This window comes from Carassius carassius, chromosome 21 (genome assembly GCF_963082965.1).
Source record: "Carassius carassius chromosome 21, fCarCar2.1, whole genome shotgun sequence".
In the NCBI taxonomy this organism is placed as follows: Eukaryota; Metazoa; Chordata; class Actinopteri; order Cypriniformes; family Cyprinidae; genus Carassius; species Carassius carassius.
Window position 1 is genome coordinate 13,496,579 of NC_081775.1, and position 20,654 is coordinate 13,517,232.

General features: G+C 40.2%; 1 protein-coding gene across 3 annotated transcripts in view; it reads right to left on the bottom strand.

Moving 5' to 3' along the window:
- ncor2 (nuclear receptor corepressor 2) overlaps nucleotides 1-20,654 on the bottom strand; it is a 144,274-nt gene that overhangs the window by 55,995 nt on the left and 67,625 nt on the right. For all 3 annotated transcript variants that reach the window (XM_059503402.1, XM_059503403.1, XM_059503401.1), the window contains exons 5-12: nucleotides 17,910-18,098; nucleotides 16,247-16,360; nucleotides 9,344-9,400; nucleotides 8,594-8,646; nucleotides 2,778-2,844; nucleotides 2,285-2,457; nucleotides 2,095-2,185; nucleotides 998-1,176 (exon numbers count right to left, since the gene is read on the bottom strand). In XM_059503402.1, coding sequence (XP_059359385.1) covers nucleotides 998-1,176; nucleotides 2,095-2,185; nucleotides 2,285-2,457; nucleotides 2,778-2,844; nucleotides 8,594-8,646; nucleotides 9,344-9,400; nucleotides 16,247-16,360; nucleotides 17,910-18,098 — 923 coding nt within the window. The remainder of the gene's footprint in view (nucleotides 1-997; nucleotides 1,177-2,094; nucleotides 2,186-2,284; nucleotides 2,458-2,777; nucleotides 2,845-8,593; nucleotides 8,647-9,343; nucleotides 9,401-16,246; nucleotides 16,361-17,909; nucleotides 18,099-20,654) is intronic.

The window sequence follows — 20,654 nt, forward strand, 5'->3', positions numbered from 1 at the left end:
CCTCTGCGTCATGGTCCAGAACTTTACAAAGCATCTGCCACTCAAACCAATATGACACAGTTTTAGTAGTGATGCACTGAAGTGTATTTCTTATTTAGCAAAACACCAAAAAAGCTTTTATTTAACTAAATAAATTTTTTTTTCGTATTTACACCTGTCGTATTTACAGGTGGTAAACCAGTCAAAGTGAATTTCTTTGGCAACAAGACACCACTGCTCGAAAAAACTAATTTTCTCTAGCATCCTTTTTGGTTAAAGTTAAGTGCGTTCACACAGCTGACATGTTGACCTGTTGTGACCTATTCAAATTATGTACAAAATCGATGCTGACATAATCAACCAAAATTTGCCATCAGAGAAGCGCTAATAAATCATTTCAACCCTCTAAAGTATTTGCAGGTAAAATCCAGTCATTTCAATAGGAATCTATGCAGCTGGGAATTCTATGTGACAATTTAAAATGTTGACCAATAGAAAGCTGTTTTGTTTGAAATTGACTACTATCAACAGGCAAATGTAGCTTTTTGTTGGCGAAATATTGCTAATGTTTCCTTAATACATTACATTTTGTTCTTTTCATCTTACATTTTGTACTCAGGATTATTTATTATGATCTTGAATCTAAAATGTTTGCCTAACCGCTGTCTGAAAGCACTTTTTAAGCTTAAGAGCCTGTGGTCATTCTAAAACTGCATGTTTATTTCAGTTGCATGATCGTTTTATTTTGCCTGTAGAGGACTGGAGACGTGAACTCAAGCAGTCGTGCTTACATCAGCATCAGCACAGAGATGTAGGTTTCAGAAGTTCACGTTTCACCTAGTGCTGCACCACTAGCCACCAATCAAACACCACCACATGCACACAAACTGCTGAGCTCTCGAAAACCAGGAGAGCGTTTCTAAACCACACGCTGATACATTTTAGAACCAATTTCATAACTCCTCATTCCTTCATGCAAAATCAACATGCACATCAATCTAAAGAGGACAGAACGTACTTCTCACGGAAAGTGTCCTTCTCCTGTTCACTCCACATGTTCATGACCTGTCTGTCTTTGTAGACCTTCATGGGATCGTCCATCAGCCCATTCATGTTGATGAACTTTATTCTCTGCTGCTCGGCATCAAACAGCATGGGAGGAATCACAGCTAACTGACGCATCTGCTTTTCTGAGTTCTGCAGTGAAAGAGAGAGAGAGAGGGAGAGAGAGGAAGATGCAGTCACAAAACATGAAATGAAAATAAATATGCGACAAGAAACCGAGAAACAGTAATGCCAAAAGCATGGCAGAGACAGTCAGCAAATATGTGGCCACTGAATCTTATGTCTGTGTTTAGGAAGTGCATCAGCCACAAAACCCCACTTGTTGTGTAAGAGACCATTAGTTGTGAAGCCACTTTGATATTTGTGCACTTTTTCCAGACAGACACATAAACAATCCTTTTACATTCAGGAGTAGACTTATCTATTGAGTCTAGCAACGTTTTTCTCCAGAATTGTTATAGCAGTTTTGGTAACATATACACAACTGTCCATGTTTGGTGAGACTTTTACAATGTTTCTGAAAGAACTCTCTTATACTCATCAAGGATGCATTTGTTTGATTTTGATAGTATTTTGTAAAATATTTTTTTGCTGTCACTTAATTTAATGCATCCATGCTAAATAAAATTATTTCTTAAAAGAAATCTTACTAACTCGAAATATATAAAAGGTGGTGTATAATATACGATTTGACTGATATTTTATAAGCCAAAAAATGACTAACTGTATGTTGTCATATAAACAAACAGTTGGTGATAATGATTCCACAAATACTCACAAAGTTCATTCAGTGAATGATTCAGATTCAGATGGCTAACTTGTGAGCTGATTCATTAAAAGTTCACTGTATGTGAGTTAATCATTCAATAATTAATGTTTTGAATGCAAAACACAATATGAAGAGATGTTTCTTGACATTAATTCATGCTACAGTGTTTTTCAAGCTCACAACATGGTAAAATGTGCTCTTCCATGGTGCACTCTTCCATGTAGATGTGGGACTGAAAAGCAGTACAGGAAACAATGCATTAATGCCAACAGCACCCCTACCTCTTGCTCCGAGATGCCATCGATGATCTCAGAAACCTCATGTTCGCTGCGGGCTGCTGAGGCCAAACCCCCACCTCGCTGAGCCACTCTACTGTAGAGAAACACATATAAATACAGATTTAAATACACTTATGAAACCACACGATCATGCAGATGTCTCCGAAGTTCACAACAGCACAGGGCCACTCACTTCTGCATGCGCTCCTGCAGCTCCCTCTGTTTGCGGATCTCAGGAAACTGTTTTTCGTAATACTCCCGCACTTTGCTCTCTTTGGCTCTGCGGCGTGGGTTATTCTCGATGCGCTCAACTTTCTTCTCCCAGGCCTCCATTAGCTGGTCGTAGCGCTGGCAGAATTTCTGCTCCTGAACACACAAGTCAGAACATAAAGGGTGAATATAAAAGTATTAAAATGATATGCTGCAGTGAATTCACCAAGAGAGGAAACATTAGAATGAAAGTAATTACTAAAATCTTACAGTTCCGATCTAGTTTTTTAATCACCCCACTATTCAATAACTACACACTTTCCTAACATTAAGATCCTCACTGGGATCCTATGGAAGGCTATCCTTGTTGGCCTAGTACTGAATAAACAAATGTGCCCAATATTCAGGCACTGCGAGCTGCAATGATGCCATCCTGCTGTGTGTTTTTATCTGTTCATTTGAGTGCTATTACTTACCCACTGTTTGCGAGCATGATTTCTTCTTTTGAAATACAGAATAAGCTTCTTCCTCATTGCCTGATTTCTGTAAAACAGGAATACATAATCATTAAGCAGCACAAAATGCTACCTCTAAACTTCAGATTTGATGCATCTTTGCATATACAAGAGAAACCAAGTGTATGCATCAGTGAGCTTTGTGCAACAGAAAGCAAAGGCAAACAAATTTTGCAAAGTTCTAGGACCCTAGATATGACTTGGCTCTCTCCATTAATGCAAAGTCTTCTTTGGGGGGGCCTTATTTTATTTTCCACTAGGTGGAAATTGTAAGTCTGGTCACTTGGAAAAGGAACTGGACCATCAACATACCTAAGGACCATGAAAATGTAACAAATTAAAAAACAATATAGCTCAACGCAAATAATATTTTAAAATACATTAAAAAGGAACATGGTTATTTGTAACTGCAATATTTTACAATATTACTGATTTAAGGTGCTTTTGATCAAATAAAATGACTGCAGCTTTGGTGAGCATTAGAAACTTAAAAAACATTTAACATCTTAAAAAAAAAAACCTACTGACCTCAAACCTTTAAAATTAATGTTTGTTAACTAGCTAGTAGCAAGCAATGCAGTTCAGATTAGTAATCATTTTATTCTCTCACTGGATGCAGATGAATTCTCTCACATGGCAGAGGTCATGACCATTAATCTGCTCATTTCATGCATTAATAAATCCTACAAAAGGGTCTTATCTTCCAGCACTACGCACAAAATTTAACCTGCCACAGGAGCTGCTGAAACAGTTCTACTCCACCATCATCGAATCCATCCTCTGCACTTCAGTAACTGTCTGGTTCAGCTCAGCTTCTAAATCTGACCTCAGAAGGCTACAGAGGGTAGTCCGGACTGCTGAGCGACTCATCGGTACAACCCTCCCTTCTATTCAAGAACTGTGCTTATCCAGAGTGAGCAAAAGGGCTGGCAAAATCACTCTGGACCCCTCACATCCAGCACACTCCCTCTTTGAACTGTTGCCATCTGGTCGACGCTACAGAGCTCTGAACACCAGAACGACCAGACACAGGAACAGTTTCTTCCCTCAGGCAATCCATCTTATGAACAGCTGATAATAGCTGTGGAACACACCACACTATTTATATTTATATACACTACACTTATTTATCTAACATACATACTTAGCGTACACTTAAATTTTTTGCACATAATATACATGTACATACATAAATGCTCATTGTAATATACCTGCCATACATTGTCAATTTGTATATTGTCATTCCTTACCCACCTATTTGCATTTTTTTGTATTTTTTATTCCTATTGTGTTTTTTGTTCTGTCGCTGTTATGTTGCTCTGCGGAGCCTCTGTCACAAAAACTAATTCCTCGTATGTGTGAACATACCTGGCAATAAAGCTCATTCTGATTCTGATTCTGAAAATGTGTATTTATGCCTACATGTCGAGGGAAAATCGACCTGGCATCATCTGCATTTGATGAGACACTGGTACACTTGGCAGGATCTCTTTGAGTCATTGGTTTATGTATGTACTTGTGCAAGTGAGATTAAGTGTATAGGTGCAGAGGTTGCACTGCATTACACACCAGATGGCCAGCAAGATTAGCTGCTTTGCGAGACGCACTGGAACCTAGAATGTAGCCAAACGCCCATGATCTACCCACACATCAACTATTACACAAATACTTCCCACTGGTGCTGCTCAGGTTAATAAAGGACTCCTGAGAACAAACCCCTCAATTGTATGTGATCAAAGAACAGCTGAAATACATACTATATCTTTCTCAAACACATTTTTGCATGTCTGTGAATTATGAGGCCAAATGACCAAAAACACCACAGAATGATTGGAAGTAAGGGTTTTGTTAACCACAATAAATGAAGGTATAATTCACACTTGCAAAAGCAGATCCACTGTCAAAGTACAGCTCACACCAAAGATGCTTTCAAACTCAGCAGCTTTCTGGTGGTCATCACGGCAAATCTGACTAATTTGAACCCAGGTGAAATCTGCAACTTTTCCGTCCTTAGGCAAAACTCCACATTGCTTGATCAATTAATAGTTAACCTTAATGCTGCAAAATGTGTTTATTGCAGCGGCGCAGTCACTGGTATGATTGGATGTGCAAATGCCACTCAAAACAACAACAACAACACGCTTTCTAGTTTGAATAAAATGCTAGTAGCAGGATTATAAAATGAATAGATGCGATTATGATCATTTGATAAAATGAAGAGAGCGTGCCATACATTTGAGATCATTTTAATGACCACTGAACACGCCTCTTTATTTTATTTATTTATTTATTTATTTATTTGACAGGGATAGTGTACATTAATTAACATTACTGTAAATGCACAAGAATTAGCCAAAAGGCTATTTTTCATCTGTTGTCCCTGGAGTTACTACATTTCTATTGCTTTCCATGTTCTATTTTAATGTACTTTTAAAGTTTAAATCACATTAAAGGCATAATTTGTACATTATGAATGAATTATGATGCATTTATATATGGTCACCGTTACACACAGCCTTCATCTCTATCTCACAATTAATCGATCATCGATAAATCAGTGACATCCTTAGACAGGACCTTTTTATTTTAATAATTTTTGTTTCTCTGTGCAGTCAAAATCATAATAGTTCAATAATAGTCAAAATAGTCTTCAGCTGCATTATGCAGTGCTGAGAACCAAAATTTCACATAAAAGATGATGAAACAAATTCTACAAGTGAGGGACTAAATTAACAAACATTTAAGAAACTGTAATATTAGAATATTTATAGGGCTCTAATAAGGGGTAGGCAATATGACCAAAAGCTTATATCACAATGAGTAATTTTATTTGACAGTAACAATATCACAATATAGGCCTAGTTATTTTTACTTTAAATATGGTCTTCAAAAATCTAAATTGGTGTTACGATAGAAATTTCATAATTCTTAACATCTCTGTCAGCATCACCAAAAAACTCAAGCTCACTGAAGAGAAGTTAACTGACAAGAAACTAATTACAAGACAAAAACTACAGTAGAACAAATAAATAATAAATGTTACACACATTGTACAAAGCAATCAAATGTATAAATACACTGATTACTCTTCACTGTGTAAATTAAATATACATTTCTGTTTATTAAAGTTGCAATAGTGATTTAGTCAAGGGCATAGAGAGATTTTCTCTATTTTATTGTTTGATTAACATGAATGACAGACAGCAGGAACATTAGACTGCTGTCACTTTAAGAGCTGCCCGGATTCAATACACTGTTACACGCGTTTATGAGGATACTTGCAAAGACACACATTTTGACACACAAAAGTGTATTTAACTGTTCAAGGCCTATAAAGTTGCAAAATAATCCATTCAATGCTCCCGTGCTCCATGAGCACCGTCTTCACGCGTGCGCACCTCTCAGACAGCACTCAGAAACCATCTCTCAGACAGGGCTCACATATAAAGGAGGAAAAAGAAATATATATAAGTAATATAGTGAAATGAGTTCGCTATCGCTGCTGATTGCGTTTCAAGCGTAGTTCAACAATATCCATCCATCCATCTTCTTCCGCTTATCCGGGGCCGGGTCGCGGGGGCAGCAGTCTAAGCAGAGAACCCCAGACTTCCCTCTCCCTAGACACTTCCTCCAGCTCTTCTGGGGGGACACAGAGGCGTTCCCAGGCCAGCCGGGAGACATAGTCTCTCCAGCGTGTCCTAGGTCTTCCCCGTGGTCTCCTCCCAGTGGGACGCGCCCGGAACACCTTCCCGGGAAGGCGTCCAGGAGGCATCCGGAACAGATGCCCGAGCCACCTCAGCTGACCCCTCTCGATGTGGAGGAGCAGCGGCTCTACTCTGAGCTCCTCCCAGGTGACTGAGCTTCTCACCCTATCTCTAAGGGATCGCCCAGCCACCCTGCAGAGAAAGCTCATTTCGGCCGCCTGTATCCGGGATCTTGTCCTTTCGGTCATGACCCAAAGCTCATGACCATAGGTGAGAGTAGGAACGTAGATTGACCGGTAAATCGAGAGCTTCGCCTTGTGGCTCAGCTCTTTTTTCACCACGACAGACCGGTACATTGACCGCATTACTGCAGAAGCTGCACCGATCCGTCTGTCAATCTCCCATTCCATCCTTCCCTCACTCGTGAACAAGACCCCAAGATACTTACACTCCTCCAATTGAGGCAGGAACTCTCCACCAACCTGAAGAGGGCAAGCAACCCTTTTCCGACTGAGGACCATGGCCTCGGATTTGGAGGTGCTGATTCTCATCCCAGCTGCTTCACACTCGGCTGCAAACCGTCCCAGTGCATGCTGAAGGTCCTGGGTTGATGAGGCCAACACGACAACATCATCCGCAAAGAGCAGAGACGAAATCATGTTGTCACCAAACCTGACCCCCTCCGGCCCCTGGCTGCGCCTAGAAATTCTGTCCATAAAAATCATGAACAGAACCGGCGACAAAGGGCAGCCCTGCCGGAGTCCAACACGCACCGGGAACAAGTCTGACTTACTGCTGGCAATACGAACCAAGCTCCTGCTCCGGTCGTACAGGGACCGGATAGCCCTTAGCAAAGGGCCCCGGACCCCATACTCCCGGACCACCCTCCACAGGCCGCCGCGAGGGACACAGTCGAATGCCTTCTCCAAATCCACAAAACACATGTGGACTGGTTGGGCAAACTCCCATGAACCCTCCAGCACCCTGTAGAGGGTATAGAGCTGGTCCAGTGTTCCACAGCCTGAACGAAAACCACACTGTTCCTCCTGAATCCGAGGTTCTACTATCGGCCGGATTCTCCTCTCCAGTACCCTGGCATAGACTTTCCCAGGGAGGCTGACAAGTGTGATCCCCCTGTAGTTGGAACACACCCTCCGGTCCCCCTTCTTAAAAAGAGGGACCACCACCCCGGTCTGCCATCCCAGAGGCACCGTCCCCGACTGCCACGCGATGCTGCAGAGGCGTGTCAGCCAAGACAGCCCCACAACATCCAGAGACTTGAGGTACTCAGGGCGGATCTCATCCACCCCCGGTGCCTTGCCACCGAGGAGTTTCTTGACTACCTCGGTGACTTCAGCTTGGGTGATGGACGAGTCCACATCTGAGCCCTCAGCCTCTGCTTCCTCAATGGAAGACGTGACAGCGGGATTGAGGAGATCCTCGAAGTATTCCTTCCACCGTCCAACGACATCCCCAGTTGAGGTCAACAGCTCCCCACCTCTACTGTAAACAGCGTTGGTAGGGCACTGCTTCCCTCTCCTGAGGAGCCGGACGGTTTGCCAGAATCTCTTCGAGGCCGACCGATAGTCCTTCTCCATGGCCTCACCGAACTCCTCCCAGGCCCGAGTTTTTGCCTCCACAACCACCCAGCTGCAGTCCGCTTGGCCTGCCGGTACCTGTCAGCTGCCTCAGGAGTCCCACAAGCCAACCAGGCCCGATAGGACTCCTTCTTCAGCTTGACGGCATACCTTACTTCCGGTGTCCACCACCGGGTTCGGGGATTGCCACCTCGACAGGCACCGGAGACCTTACGGCCACAGCTCCGAGCGGCCGCTTCGACAATGGAGGTGGAGAACATGGTCCACTCGGACTCAATATCTCCAGCCTCCCTCGGGATCCGGTGGAAGCTCTGCCGGAGGTCAACAATATCACATAATCATTATAAACTGCAGTAAAGGTGGTGGCAAATAAGCATGCTTTTAATTGTTTAAGCTACAGATCTCAGTCTCTCAGTGGATGGAGTAGTTTATGGTTCTGAATGAAACAACGAGAGATACAGAGAAGTATACTCACATCTTGATGTTCTCATGGTACTGCTTGGTATCAGACGGCTGGTTATACAAAGGCTGTAGGGGAGACAGATGAAAGCAGTGGAGTTCAGTTTCACACACGCACACCACGGTCACATCAGTGCATCCCAGCTCTGGGAGAACTTCTCTTTGGATTTTTCAGTGGGGAAAATAGACATGTGGCAGTGTGTCTCTTCGGTGTCAAAGCGTATGATAAAAGAGGTGGCACCAGAAGGGCTGTTCTATTACCTCGATTATCAAGGCATTGGTGGTCACTTATAGTTAGGTTTCTAATCTAATGGATGCTGAGTGGTGTTGTGCCAAATGTCTCTGCACGAGGTAAACAGCCATGTTGTAAACAAATAGGCAGCAGTGCATGTAGTCACACACAGGCTGAAGGAGTTCATATTTCACACTATCGAGGTCATGTTACAGCCGTAGGTTTTCATACACCACAAATAATACAAATTACATTAAAAAAAACAATACATATTAAGAAAAAAGATTGTGAGATATGTTGTCGCATGATATGATGACATAAACTGAAGACCATCAACGCTGACAATCAGCTGATGCGACACCTGACCCCATTACTTTTTGAAAACAACACTGCAAGTGTGCAAGTACACGAGCTGAACTGATACAAAATATATTAAGTATTAGCATCGTAAGCTCTTTTTAAATGAGAAGATGGAAAAGGGGGGGGGGGGCAATATGTGAAAGGAGGATAATACAAGGAGAAATGTGGACTCACCAGCTCTACTCGGGGTCCGAGTCCCTCCAGTATGCGATGAGCCTCCTCTGCCTTTTTCTGTTCAAAAAACACAGTGCACATGTCAGCGGGACATCACCACAGCAGCACACCTTACACTCTCTCTAGCGCACACACATAAACAAAGCAGTGTATAAGGGATGTACTATTAATAGAGCTCTCAACAGAAGACACTCGCTGCCCTCTGCAATCTACCTCTCTCCCCTCTCCCTTTCTAAAAGAGAAGAGAGAGAGAAAGAAGGGGAGAGGGAGGGAAAGAAGGCTGGGTAGGTAATCTAATTAGATGCAATAAAGAAAGAAGAATCTATTATGTTCTGTGCTGTCTTGCTCAGAGAGAGCGAGAGAGAGAGATAAAAAAGAAAGTAACAGAAAGAAAAACAACAACAATGGAGACCTTATGGTTTGCTATTTTTCCTTCACATAAACATTAAAAAAAAAAAAAAACTAAAACTACATTTTCTTTTTTTCTCGCAAACAAAACTTGATCCTTTAAGAGCGGTGATGGGGTTTATTCCATTATTTTGAGATGGCATAAAGAGGGCATTTTCTACCAGTAATTCATCTACTAGCCGTTTTCCCACAATTATCCAAACATTGATGTCCCCAACTACAAGCAGCTTACACTTTGAAATCATCTTTTTCAGTGAGCAGATCTGATCACCAGATGATATGCTCATTTTTAACTGTGAATCTCATCTATAATAGGCAAACAATAATCAGCCTACCATAATTTTAAAGGGGACGTATCATGGTAAACAGGATTTTTTTTTCTCACAATGCAAAGCCAGCTCATTCACTATAAACGCAATCATTGCAGAATATAAACTTAAAGTCACTCAAAAATCATATTATGATGAGCACAAAAAAATATGACCACCCACATTTATATAACATCTATTCAGAACACAGCAATGAACTACATCAGTAGATTTCACATAAGTAGGGCTGCAAATAGCAGCTCCGCTGATAAGTGATTTAACTGCTGATTATTTTGTCAATTTATTTTTCACATTTGAGGGTTGTGATTTAAATAGCAGATTTAAGTTACACAATTTAATTGGAATTTTTTTAATTAGTAATAAGTACTACTAATACTGCTAATATTACTTTAAAGTATAATCTAAATCAATCAGTTAAACAAATATATTGTCAAAATGCATAAATCAAAAATCGGTTCTCCATCAGTGCTCTCCCTTAAATGTATGTTTTTCTACATTTGACTGACATATGTACACACTAGGGATGTGCATCTCATAACTGAAATCTCGATGCATAGCCAATGATACGATATGCTGAAGATACAAATGAAGCAGCTACCAATGCGATGTGATTCACCCCTATTACGATGCGATGCAATGAGAAGCGATTTCGATTTGATTTGATTCGATTCAACAATGCGATTCAATGGAAAAAAACATTTTTTTTATTTCTTTGGTTCAGACAGACAGCAAATCATAAATTAATGTGTCTATCTTCTGACATCTAATGTCTGGAGGCCTGTTTCATAAAACAAGTTTACCAAATAGGCCAGGCTTATTTCAGTTAGTCTCACTCAATGTAAAAAGATGTTCCATAAAGCAAATTTAACATAGATCAACCTAACCATCAACCATCAACTTTTAGGCTAAGCTGAGGTCCTCTAAAGCTGACCAATAGAAACGCAATGATATTACCATCTGACTCTCACACATACAATAATAGCCATGCAGCCTTTCTCTCTGGTTTTAAGACAGCTGTACCTTTTATAGTTAGCAGAAGAGATAGCAGAACATTACAACACCACAATCTAAAATTGCTCTTTAAAGCATAAAAATCACTAAATTAAAAGTTAAAATCATTAAAGGAGTCATGACCCACAATTTGCACTTTTCCACGAGAATCAATGTATGTTATGATTGCCTAACGATTATACACTGGCCGGGAAGCCGATATTTAAAAGTGAAGCGTTTGTTTACCTCAGGGTTTGTAAAATAGCCCACGTGCACGCGCACTCAAATACGAGATTTTGATTTCTTCCCCGTCTTGACGTCAAGGCGGGGCAGGATATACCATATATGGACACCGCAGCAGGAAGCTCGCCCTTCCCCTCTCCCCCTCATATTCAGTCGAGAAAGATGCTGGAACTAGTGCACACGTGAGTTGCTCTGTGGTTGACTGCCATAATCAACATGTAAATGTGTTTTCTCTACCAAGAACGGACCTACCTATCAGAGACCAGTGGATTAAATTCATTTTTAATGACGTGGTTCCTTCAACCCTTCCCACTGGCATATCGTTACGTGTTTGTGCTAAACATTGTACGCTGACATCCTTCACAAATTTGGGGCAATATCAGGCGAAGTTGGCATCGAAGCTCGGGAAAAGCGCCATTCCAACAAAATTGCCTGCAATTGAAACGGTAAGACTGTGTTTTTATTGCTCTACTGTGTGTAACAAACAGCATCTAACTGCTAATGCGCTATTGTATGCTGCTATTGCGTCTGTCACTAGACAAATAAACGAAAGACTCGTGGTGAAGTAATTATTTATGTTCCCTGTAAACTGACTGCAAAAACGGACTTTTGACTGCATTATAATGATTTCTTAATTCAGAATATGATCAAGATTGCATAGGTTGATGTGTTCGGGGAATTTGCCAGTTAATAGTAACATTTAAAGCCCCTTAAGTGAACGAAATGACTCGAAAAAAGATTTGTTCATTTTGATGAACGCGTTTGAACAAGAGAGTCTGGTGTTGCCAGATTGGGTGATTTTCCCGCTACATATTAAGGCCGGTTTACGGTGTGTTTTAGGTGTGTTTTCGCCTAGAAGGCTTTATAGAAATCTGGCATCCTACTGAACGAAGTTAAACTGAGAGAGAGTGTGGCATTCACAGACACCAGAATGAACGACTTCACAGTAACGTTCATCAGGCAGTAATGCGGTACGTTCAGTTCATGTTCGCCCAAAATATGAACGAGTTCTTGAACTATCGTGCAATGAACGCGTTCAGGCACAACACTGGCAGGAGTATTAGCTTCGAGGTATGGGGAATGGCTGCTAACGTACTTTGCAAAAAACAAATGACTGAGATCATCATGAATTCGGTTATTGTTTATTTGTTGCCTAACGCTTATATATGAGGCACCGTCTAGTTTGTGTGTGTGCTGTGCTCGTCTTATATTTGTGTGTGTGTGCTGTGCTCGTGTCTCATATGAGTAACGTTATGTGCGTGAGTTCATATACATGTATGTGTGACCACTTAGTATATATGCAAGCGTGTTTCATATGTGTGCGTGAATGAAGTTTGATTTAAGCCCTAAACGGCACCTCATACTTATACACTGGCCGGGAAGCCGGTCGCGTTCATTCACAACTTGTGCCATGATGTCAGTTTGTAATGATATGCTAAAGCGTTACCTGCGTTGTCAACCCCCCCCCCCCTTCCTGCAACCAATCAACGCGCCCCTCATTTGCATTATTATAATGACCGTCCAAGACAGCCAAAATATCGCATCAGATCTCGCGAGACAATAATGCCTACAGAAATAAGGGTCTGAGGAGCTCTGTGTTTATTTTTTTTTCCACTTTTCTTTTTTAGAAGGGCCTGAAAGACTATAATACAGCAGTAGGTATCGAAGGTAATACGAGGGTATGACTCCTTTAAATGAATACTACATTTTAACTGCTATAAGAAACACTCATTAAAGTGCCCCTATTATGGGTAACGAAAGGTTCATATTTTTTCATATTTCGGAGTCCCCATTCAGACGAGTAAGGTGAGACAAACAAGACGATGGCAAATGATTTAGGTTCGAAACAAAATACAAAAGCGCCTGCTAAATTAATTCAAAAGTGAAAGTAAAATGCGCATGGCGCTTTTAAGCTATTTAAAAGCAAGGAAAATAGGGAAAATTCTAACAAACTAACAACGAACAATTGCTTTATGCCAGATTCCCATCTATAAGTGAAAGCAAAATGTGAACGCCGCTTTTACAAGCAATTTAAAAGCGAAGGAAAGTGAGGAAAATCACCGCCTCCTGCGGTGATACTGGTATTACCGGTATTGTAAGTGGTGGGAAAATTTCCTCATCGTCACAACCCTACTGTGGGGTGGAGATTGCGCATGCCTATCAACAGGGCCTTTCGCACCTCTTTATTTCCAGAACTAAACGTACAGTACTAAAGTACTGGTATGATTTTGCGTGCACTATTTTCCAGTACCATTTAAAGTGTTGCATTCACAACGACCGTGTGTACTAGGATGTGACATAAGCCGGTCGACAGCAATGTCATTTGTGCCCGGTGTTCAACAACGTTAACAAAGAAGTGTGATCAGAGCTGTGTTTTTGTTGTATCTCGTGGGTTTCACAATAATGGACAGGGAATGTCGACGTATACGTAAAGCGTTTGAAAGAACGGAAAGGAGGATTAAGAATCTTCATTGACAACTGGCAGTGCTACATTTGGTACAATAACTGCACTTCAGCATCTGTGTATTTATTGTTGTTCATCATACTTGCGAAATAAGTTGACACAATATTTGCAGTATGTTACATAGCGTTTTAAACCATGGCAGGTGAGGGCATTCTCAAACACGTCCGGCAGTCGAGTTCTAAAATCGCACCTAATTCCTGCAGTGCGAAAACACCCAAAAGTGGGTAGTTCCACAATTAGTTCTGATTATTTGTTGATTATTAGTTGATTATTAGTTGTCAATACAATTAGTTGATTGACATTAAGGACTTAATCACCGCTTTTCCTCAGGTATCCGTGGTGTTGTGATACGTCATATTCACACAGCAGCAGTGATGACAGAACACGCTTGAGAAAGTTTAGAGATAAATCAATCTACATATAAAATCTTGGTTGCTTTTTAAACAATAAAAGTATAGTATAGTGCATCCACCAATAATTATAAATAAACTAATAGGTTTTTACTGATGCAAATACATGTGATGCATCGCGATACAAATGCCAACTGTATCTGATGCACACTGTTTTTTTAATCAATGCATCAGATCGATAACTTTTTTTTTTTCTCGATGAATCTTCCCATCCCTAGTACACACACTTGCTCTTTCTTTTTGTAGCTTAACACACACTAGATTGCTGTTAATTTTATTGATCAGCTGTTTTATTGAATAGCTCAATGCCAGAGGCTATTTACACATGTTGTAAGAAAGGATACAAAACCCTTTTTTACTGCTGGAATCTTGATTTACATTATAAAGTGAAATTCAAAGGAAAACAACATGGCACATTTAATATGACAATCTCCTCTACCACAATGAATCAGCATGATATCAGCACAAAATTCTGTATTCTATAACGTGGATTTCAGAGAGCATCGAGCACTTCCTGGAAGAGAACAGGAAGACGTGAGTGCTCTTTAGCAGTATCGCAGCATGAGAGGCCTTAATGGATTAAGAGATGGTGGGTGTGATTAAAAGATCGCAGCAGGACAGAAGCCAGAACCACCTGATGGAGGGAATGAATGTACAGACCTGGATACACTTGAGACAGAGAACAGTAAAAGCCAGAAACATGAGATACATGAAGCTTTCCAAAGGGCGTGTTAAAATTTAGTGCTAAAAAAGCCCTCCAAGGCGCATTCAATAAGGATAGCCAATAATCCGATCACTTAAACCTCAGGAGGTGGTTTCAGATGCATACAAGATGTGACAGCAAGAAAAAGTAAAACTTAAAAAAGAAATTAAGCACCACTATAACAAAACAAAAAAAAGTGCTACAAAGGCAGTGGATTCTCAGGTGGTCCAATTATTCAACAACTGTCATCATGTTTCATTGTTTACCCATAGGATTTTGTGAGACCTGTGGCAGACAGGTGACGTCACATATTAATTAGAATATTTATGACATCATTGCGTCATGTTTGCATTCAGACAAGTTTGGAACTTCAGATCTGTTTTACTCTCTGAACTGTCACATACTGTAATACAACTGAATGCCCAATAAAGCTGTTCCCATTTACATATTTCCTGTTTCATCCTGTTTTCATTTCATACAGAAAACAAGTATAAATAGTTACTAAACACAACCTATTAATAGTACATGTTAACCAGGAGTTGCTCTCACTTTATTCTTTAAATCATGATTTATAATCACGACATCATCTGATTAAATCAACATACATCTACGCTAAATAAGGACAATTTACGTTGGTTTTGGCTATTACTTTTTTGTCCCATGCAGCGCTGCTTTATACCCATTTACTGACGAGTCGGCTACAGTAAGGCCAACTGAATGCGATGCTTCTCTAAAGTCGTGGCCATATGTGTGAGACATGGGAGCTGATGGTAGGGGGTGGTGGATATTTGTGACTATTGTGGAGGGCCGCCACAAATAAATCAATGTATGGAAAAGTGGTTGATCCAGTTTGCCGCATTGGATGAAAAAAGTCGACGACGCATTCTTCAGATTTACTCATTTGCATCCAACGGAGTTCAGAAAATATGGAAATTCGTGAAGTGGAATTGAAATTTTATCTTCCTAGAGTTTATGTACGGGAAACACTGTGTTTTGTGTGCCTTCATATACAGATGTTGGCAGATTATCACAACCAAAACCTAACATATCTGCTATATAAAGTAATTGGAGTCAATTTCCCATTAGAAAAATATACAAATACATATTTCACATCATATATATGAATCATATAGGCTAAAATAGCCCCGGGTTAAGACCCCTTGCTGTAATCCTCTAGCCTCTCTCCACTAGAGGGACCACTAGCACCATAGACACATCACAGCTGTTCGACTTACCTGCTTCTGTTTACAGATGAGCTTCTCTGAACACCAGTGTTCATTTAACATTTATGTGTACTTGTCTAATACAATATATATGTACATTTATGTAATCAGATTCAGTGTTTTTTGTTCTCACCCTGTTTTCATCATAGATGATCTGGACAAGGCTGCGGTGTTTGGCTTCACTGGGTGGAGGTGAGATGGTGCGCTCCGGCTCCTGGGGTTTCGCAGCTTCTTCCTCCAGCTGTTGCTAAAAAATAAGAATAAAAAAATAAAAATAACTAAAAAAATAAAAACTGAGTATGACATTCCTAACAATCCTGACTGCTATAAATCAACAGTGACAAAGGTTAAAAAATAAAATAATACTTATATTGAAACACTTATTTATACTGATAAAAGAGGAATAATGCAACCCTGCTAGAGTAAAAACCAAGACACAACAAAAATGCAATATTATGTGGGCTAATATTAACGCTGTCCCCACATCAGAAGCACTACTAATATCAGACAAGCTCTCTGACTGGCTGAGGAGCACTAATGCTTTAGCTAAGAGAGTCAGCGAGACAACTTAATAGTCAAAGATTGATGATCAACAATAATTTCACAGCTTCTACACAGATGCACACAGAAACGCAGAGGCCCTGGCTCCAATGAAATCCTGAAAGGGGCCTCCGTCTTGCAAACATGAATCCAAAGTCATGTGGATCAGCTCTATGCAGGATCAAGACGCTGTGTGTGTGCCGAGTTAAAGAAAATAAACGAGCCGTCCTGCCGCCCTCGCAGACAGTCAAACACACGGTAATCTGATAGTCTCTCTTCTCTCCATCACTCCCTCGCTTTACGTTAAAGTTTACCATACCATTTAATTACCCCAGATGTTTTAATGCTTGGAGGAAACCTAAGGGGAAAGGAGAGCGATGGCTGGGGTCTGTTACCTCACTGAAAAAGATGCCAAATCTTTCAAAGAAAACAGTATGGGGTTGAGGGGCAGATGAGGAGAGGAGGTTCATTTTCCTTGGTAGCGTGACTGTACTTAAACAAGCACTCAGACTCAAAGTCGTTTCACTCCCTCTCCTATCCTCAATCACCCCCTCAATGGACTAGCCCATGGAGCGCAGGTGGCTTCGATTTATTGAGCAGCGGTTTGGACACAGTCCAAAATCTCAAGTGAATGAGGGGGTCTGTTTTACAAGACAACGCGGTCTGCTTATGTATTTTCTGCAATGCCCTGATAGGCATGACTAGAAATATCTGAGAATACATTCTAATGCAATCTTATAATGCATACAGTTACTCTTGTGCAAATTAAAAGACATAAAATAGGTGAATATACTTGATGCAATTATTCCACTGAAGTGACCTAAAATGATACTACTGCATTAACGCTTGAAGTAGACCACTGACTAATGACACCACCAAGAAAAAAGAGAGAGGGAGAGGAAACAGAGAGGGAAGGAGACAGAGAGGAAAGAGAGGAAGTGTGTTTGTAACCGTGTGGCCTGCTTAGGCAATAACCACACAATCATCACAACTCCACACCGCACACACTTATCTACTATTGCTACTACACTAGAGTGTCCAAAATTACATAACACTAACTGCACTGTGGATGAAAAGCATCTACTTATTGCAGCTCTGAAAGCTGTACTTAGAAAGAAATTTAGTCTTCATCTAAATAAAACGCTTTGCAAACTGTCCTGTGCTTATTTTAGGAGGCCAACTATTTAAAATAAAAAATGCATTCTAGGATCCTATCCTAGTCCATTCAGCTTTATGATAGCTGGGGTGAAGGTTACCTGTTTTTTACGCAGTTTGCAGATCTGCTGCTCCACCATGGTGATCTCCCGATCCACCCGGTCCATGTTCTGTATTAGCTCCTCTTTGGAGAGGCGAGAGGGAACCAGGTCCAGGTCGGGATCCATGGGCACTGGGCTCACGGGAGAGATGGGCTCAATCTTTCCAATGGAACTGCTGCTGCTGCGTTCCTGTATAAACACACACAACATTGTACTCATTCAGACCTGATAAATGCTTTATTTTGTTTGTAGAAGTTGAGGTTTTCAAATGGTTTTTCCTCTTAATGAACATTATCCATATAAAATATTTACTTCTGCTTAGAATCATAATTCCATATAAGATGACTTGTGGTTGCCTGCAATCTGCTATTCAGTAGCAAGTGTGTTTCGTAATATTATCAATGTTGAAAACAGTTGTGCCGCTTCATATTTAATGATCACTTTAATACATCCTTGCTGAATAAACTTTTGAATGGTAGTTTGTCTACTATTAAATGAAAGGTTTCCATCATCATCTTAAATTACTTGTTTTATCACAACCAGGTAAATATAAGTCACACTAAAATAAGCCGCATCATTTAACAACTCCAAGTCCAAAGGATAAACACATTTCAAGGTTTCATGCTTAGGTTTGGGGATTTAAACAAACCCCTAACCTCAAGCATGAGCAATAGCAACAGTGATGCATGCCTTGGCAAGCATCCCTAATTAATGCTATTCAGCATTTCAAGGTTTTGACATTTTGGGTTCCTGGAAATAGATACAATGCACCCGTTCTTCTCTCGTTCAAAACTATGAAAAACATGGTTACAACACAGTGCCGCTTAGAGACTGTTTAGTGGTAAAAGCCTCACCTCTTATAATAAACTGTTGAATGTACACACCGCAGATCAGTGGTTAAGGTTATTGAATATTCAACTAGTTTAAAATGTGGTAAGGAGCCTTTGGGTTCATTCTCTCAGATAAAAAGAATGTTACATAAGAGTAGTGTTCAGGGAGGGTATCAGCTTCTCTCTCTCTCACCGCCACTTAAAGATCACTCAGGCAGATGCATGGACTGGACACAACCACACAACAACAAAAAAGAACAAGACTACATATAAAATAAAATAATAAAAATATATATAATAATAATAATAATAAAAACAAGAACTAGCTTTTAAACATGAAATTGCATTTAAATAGATTTGGCTATAATTTACGGCACAATAGACAAAGTAATCTTTCATAAATAATGTTGTAGCCATTTAAGAAAGTGTATTTTCTTGTATATTATTTATGTTTAAATATTATTGGTTTGAGGTTTGTTTAGTTCAATTTGCTAGTTAAGAAAATTGTAAACGTCATAAGGGGCGGTAAATCGAATGGCAGTACGCCGGAAGAAGGGAAGTGGGTCAGACATAATTTTTTGACTTGATGTTTCGGCCTTTGTTTTGGCCGCGGAAGCATGGTAGCGGGCCTTGTTCTGAATGCACTTCATATTTTTTGTTTGTAGAATTCTTTTCTTTGGAACGGATTTGGTTTGGTATAATTTGTATCTTAATTTTAATGCATTTTTTGTTGGTCAGTTACTTGTCTAAATAAATGAAATGAAGAATAAGCAAACATTTCACGAAATGAAGTGCGTTCAGAACAAAGCCCGCTAACATGCTTCCGCACCTAAAACAAAGGCCGAAACAAATAATCTCATCTTTATGAAACCCCTGACAATTTAAATGTGTTGCCCCAATTCCAGATTGTCCATGGAAAGAGGGAGAAAAAGCTCAAATGTCCAAGGACAGCTTGAGAGCTCTGCTAATTTTCAAAACACAGTCCTAGAGGCATTCCAAACTTCAGGCAGGATTTAACACTTGAAAAGGATTTGATAGAGGAGTCACTTTAGGACTCAAATCTGTATTTACACACTCTCTCACTCTCACTCTCTGAAAAGTGCCTTGTTAACCCCACACAATTACATTCAAGGACAAGCACTATAATCCTGCCAAGTCTCAGTAACAAGAACCAACCAAGAACCAAAATGTGTGTATGAGAATTAAAACCCCAAGCAGCTTTAAATAAACACAACCCTGAGTGCTAAGACATGGATATGCACTGCAGTAACCTTCACACAAACAGATACAAGTGCCAACACACACAGACTGACTGAAACTTTTGCAGGGTTAAAGTGGGGCAGAGACAAAGGTGTGGTGTGTGTATGTGAACTAAAGGTGTGTTGAGTGCTCATCCCCATTTATTTCTCTATGAAATGCTGTTCAAACATACACACATTCAAGTTCATTTAACACCCATAAGTGCATTTGTGAGACTTATTCATTTATCAATTAACATCAACAGTCATCCAGGCTGAAAGAGAGTCACCAGTAAGTGTACACGACAGTTCAAAAGTTTAAGATCAGTGAGATTTACAAAATATATAATTTCAGAAAAGATGCATTAAATCAATCAAATGCTGTTCTTTTGAACTTTCTATTCATTGAATCCTAAAAACAAGTACCCATTACAGCTTTCACACAAAAATACCAAGCAGCACAACTGTTTTCAACACTGATAATAATAAGAACTGTTTCTTGAGCAGTAAATCAGCATATCAGAATGATTTCCCTGATGTGGAAAACGTGGAGGGAATCATGGAATCCAGTCATAAAAACCGAATTTACAGTTTAAAGTGGAATGTCACGAAATTTGTCAAATTTTGAATGAATTAATCAGAAGTATCGTGAATCAAATCGCAATATGGACTAGTAT